General features: G+C 51.5%; 1 protein-coding gene across 1 annotated transcript; it reads right to left on the bottom strand.

The window, feature by feature from the left end:
• Window positions 1–283: 283 nt before the first annotated feature.
• LOC130869134 (major allergen I polypeptide chain 1-like) lies at window positions 284–2580 on the bottom strand. Its single transcript, XM_057761200.1, has 3 exons — window positions 2520–2580; window positions 2181–2368; window positions 284–400 (listed from the first exon to the last, which is right to left on the bottom strand). The coding sequence occupies exons 1-3, from the start codon at window positions 2578–2580 to the stop codon at window positions 284–286; spliced, it is 366 nt and encodes a 121-aa protein (XP_057617183.1).
• Window positions 2581–3677: the final 1097 nt, after the last annotated feature.

Genomic DNA, 3677 nt, shown 5'->3' with positions numbered 1-3677 from the left:
AGTATCTTCATCTCACCATGCCACCGGCGCCCTGGGCTTATCCGCTCAGTCTCCCATCTCTCCCGAAGCACATCTGCACGCCTCTCAATACGTGGGTCTTGCTGTAGAGAAAACTCGAGACTCACTTGCACTGCGTGACAGACCGGGACCTCCACCAACCAGGCTGCCCAGTCCGCATCAGCCTGGTGAGGCTGAAAAGACCTGGGCAGGGGCTGCCTCTGACCTCAGATGACCGCAGGGCGGTCTGCAAGCTCCGCCCGGACCACAGCACCATCCCTGGCAGTTAGTCAGGGCGGCTGCCACCTGCAGACTCGGGGCTGAGCGAAGCCGCTCCCAGCGAAGTTCCGCTGGCCCGTGCTGTGTCATCTAGGCGGGCGTATTCTCGAGTCTCCTCGAGTCTCTGAGTTACATAATCTAGGAGGCAGCATAAACTAATACTCTCAGATCTCCTATACTTATACCTGGAAAAGCGAAGCCGGAAGTGCCTCCTTTGACGCAAAGCGCTGAGGCTTCTGGGTAATGTAGTATCCTCAAGCCATGACCCTTCATGGGAGAACACCCTAAAGTTGGAACATCGGTATGCACAGACACTTGGCCAGTAGCCTCGCTAGTACCCCGAAGTTCTGGTCTTGCTCCTGCAACAAGGGGCGTCGTTCTGTGATCGCCGTGAAAAGGATTGAGGCCAAGCACAGAAGTGTAGAGAGACCTTATTTCAGATATTCTCCAATGCTACAAAATCAGATTACACAGGCAACCAGATTTGCCTGACCCAAGAATTGTGCTCACCCGATGACCTTTGAGTTAATAATATTCCCTTATTTCTATTCAGATGTGTGTGAACTGACCCTTTACAAAGTCAGTTGTGGGGCTGGTGAGATGGCTCACCAGGTAAAGGCACTTGCTCCCTATTCTGGCAACCTGAGTTCAAGCCCCGGGACCTGCAAGGCAGGAGAAGAGCACCTTTGACCTCTATATACATATACGCACACATACACCTGCAAATAATAAAGTAAGTCATGGTCCCAGAAGCCTGAGACAGCTGTCTACATCCCAGCTCTGATCGGGTTTTATAGATGTGTTCCAGAGGCCTAGAGGGGCATCTTAACTCATGCATACTACACATACACAATTGGCCATTGTCCCAAGCAGTGGGAAGAAGGAAGAGATTTTGCTGTTCGGAGCCTGTGTGATCCTCAGCAGACACTCGGCCTCTCTGTTCCATGTTCCTGGGGAGTTCGTTCGTGGATGTCATGTATGTGCCCTATGGCCCATGGCCCATGAGAGTGACAGACACTCTGGTGACTGTGGTCTCCTACATCCCCTAATGTGTTCTGCAGGGGCATTTTGGCAGCGCTGCAATTCAGTAGTGACAGTTCAAAGTACCACTGGTTGTCCCTGTTATGTCCCAACCCTCTTAATGCCCTTCCCCAAATCCAAACAGTGCAGGCTCTCCTGTGAATTGCAAGGCTTTTATTGTTGGAACCCTGGTTTTAGACACCTGGAGGGTAGGGGTAGGGCTTGGCGCATCTATGCAGGTGAGCAGACAAGTGGCTTCCTGAGTTTTCTGGCAAAGATGAAATCAACAGAGAGGGTAAGCTTCTATTTTCGCCTGTAAAGAAAAAAGCGGCAAAGCGTCAGAGGTGAAGGAGATCTCAGCAGTCATACACGGGACCTGCACTCTGCAATAGCTACTGGGTCCCACAGTGAACTGATTCCTGCCACATGATGACCTCAGAGGCATGCAGCTGGGGCGGTGACAATGACTAGTTCTAGGGATAAGATTCTGCAGCTGAGCATCCAGGGCTGGATTCCACACAGTGACCTCAGAGATCCAGAGAACAAGAAAAAAGATGAGTGTTTGGGGGTGTGTGGTAGACTTGAACAGTAAGGATAAAAAAATCCAGACTGGAGAAGGGGTGTCAGGCACTGATGTTGCTGGACTCAGGAGGTTGAGCCAGAAAGCCCGATGGAGGCCAAGTGCTACCATGGGGGCAGGGATCCTGGGGGTCTGGTCTGGCTTGACTGAGCTGAATAGCCAGCATCATTTCTGCCTCTTCCTCCTGACATCTTTCTGGATTCACAGAGGAGCTGCAGTGCTGGGGAGGAACACAGGCTCCATCCCTAAGCTGGGGTGAGCAGGTGAGCACACAGGCTCCGATGAGGACACACAGAGAACTCACCACCAAACTCTTTGCATTCGCCTTGTCTTCCTCTGTCAGCTTGCTATCAACACATATCTTCAGAAATTCAGCAGTTTCCAATGTGGCAGATTCATTCCTGTACTGACTCACGAAATCCACATAGTCAGACACAGATGGGCCAAGGAAAAGAGCAAGGTCCTCATTTATAGCTGGGCAAATGCCACAATCTGGAACACAAAGAAAAGGTGAAATCCTTGTATCAGAACACAGATGTCTTTCCTGGGGCGTGAGGGTGTGAGAGCCCTGGAGACCCTGCATCCCTGACACCAAAGCCTAGTACCCACTTTACCCCGAGGTCACCCACACCCTAGTACCCACTTCCCCCAGAGGTCAGAAGCAGGGCAGCCCCAAGCAACGCGAGAGCACCAGTGAGCTTCATGGTAATGGTGGCAAGTGCTCCTACCCAGCTTGGACTCCTTTTGTAACTGCCCTGGGCTGCTCAGGGAGTGGGGAAGGGCTGGGTCTGAGCTCTCCAGGCCCCTCCCAGAATCCCGCTTGAACCTCCCTGGGGCTGTCTCAGGGGGAGAAGTGTGTTTTGGCAAGAGAGTTAGATCCTGGTCAACAAAGGGCCCAGGTTCAGCCTGGTCCCCTCCTTAGTGTTCTGCTTAAGGTCACATGTCATGTGAAGACCCAGGAAGTGATGAGCAGGGAGAAGACAAGGTCGCTCCCTTAGGCCTCCAGAGGGAGGTCTCTGTCACTTTGTCACAGCAGGGAACTCAACGTTTATTAAAAGCCTTCCTAGTAGTCAGTGTCTAGGGTAGACCAGACCACTGACCTCTTGGGGACCCTGCCCTGTTTCCGTCCCTGCCCCCTTCTTTCACTTGCTCAGGGCTCCACTGAAGTCCTCCTGCTGTCGGAGGCATTCTTCAGCTCCATCTTTCTGTTGTTGCTATTTTGTTTGTTTTGTTTGATGTTAAGGTCTCTCTACATAGCTCTGGCTGTCCTGGAACTCACTCTTGTGGACCAGGCTGGTCTTAAACTCACAGAGATTCACCTGCTTCTGCTTCCCGAGTACTGGTATCAAAAGCATGCAGTATCCAGCTAAACTTGACCTATTATACACTTTGCTAATGTTTCTGGTTTTTTGCAGATGGGTTCTTGCCCAGGTTAGTCTTGAGTTCATAACCCTGAGAATGGAGGGTGTGTGTCTCTCTCTGTGTGTGTGTTATGTCTATGTATGGCGAATTCTGCTTTCCCTGGGCCTGGTCGGAAGCATTGTCAATATTCATTAACAACTGCCTGGTGTGGTGTCCATACTTTCAGTCCTAGCACTTGGGAGCCAGAGGCAGGTGGAACAGTCTGAGTTTGAGGCCAGCCTGGTCCCCACAGTGAGTTCCAGGCCAGCCAGAAATACACTTGAAGTTCATACTGCAAATGGCTCATGTTCATTTTCTCATAACTAAGCAAAGATGCCTCATTTGGAGCAACCTGACCCCCTAATTTGTCACAGCCTGACTGTCTTGCTGCTCCAGTTGC

This window comes from Chionomys nivalis, chromosome 2, assembly GCF_950005125.1.
Source record: "Chionomys nivalis chromosome 2, mChiNiv1.1, whole genome shotgun sequence".
NCBI classification, from domain to species: Eukaryota; Metazoa; Chordata; class Mammalia; order Rodentia; family Cricetidae; genus Chionomys; species Chionomys nivalis.
This window is presented reverse-complemented; position numbering and strand designations above follow the sequence as displayed.

Bases quoted from the DNA above. Each gene is read 5' to 3' on its own strand.
- LOC130869134 (XM_057761200.1), bottom strand. From the start codon at position 2,580: ATGAAGCTCACTGGTGCTCTCGCGTTGCTTGGGGCTGCCCTGCTTCTG. The intron at 2,369-2,519 runs GTGGGTACTAGG...TTTGTGTTCCAG, and splicing joins GCTTCTGACCTCTGGGGGAA to ATTGTGGCATTTGCCCAGCT. The intron at 401-2,180 runs GTGAGTTCTCTG...TATGTAACTCAG, and splicing joins CGAATGCAAAGAGTTTGGTG to AGACTCGAGGAGACTCGAGA.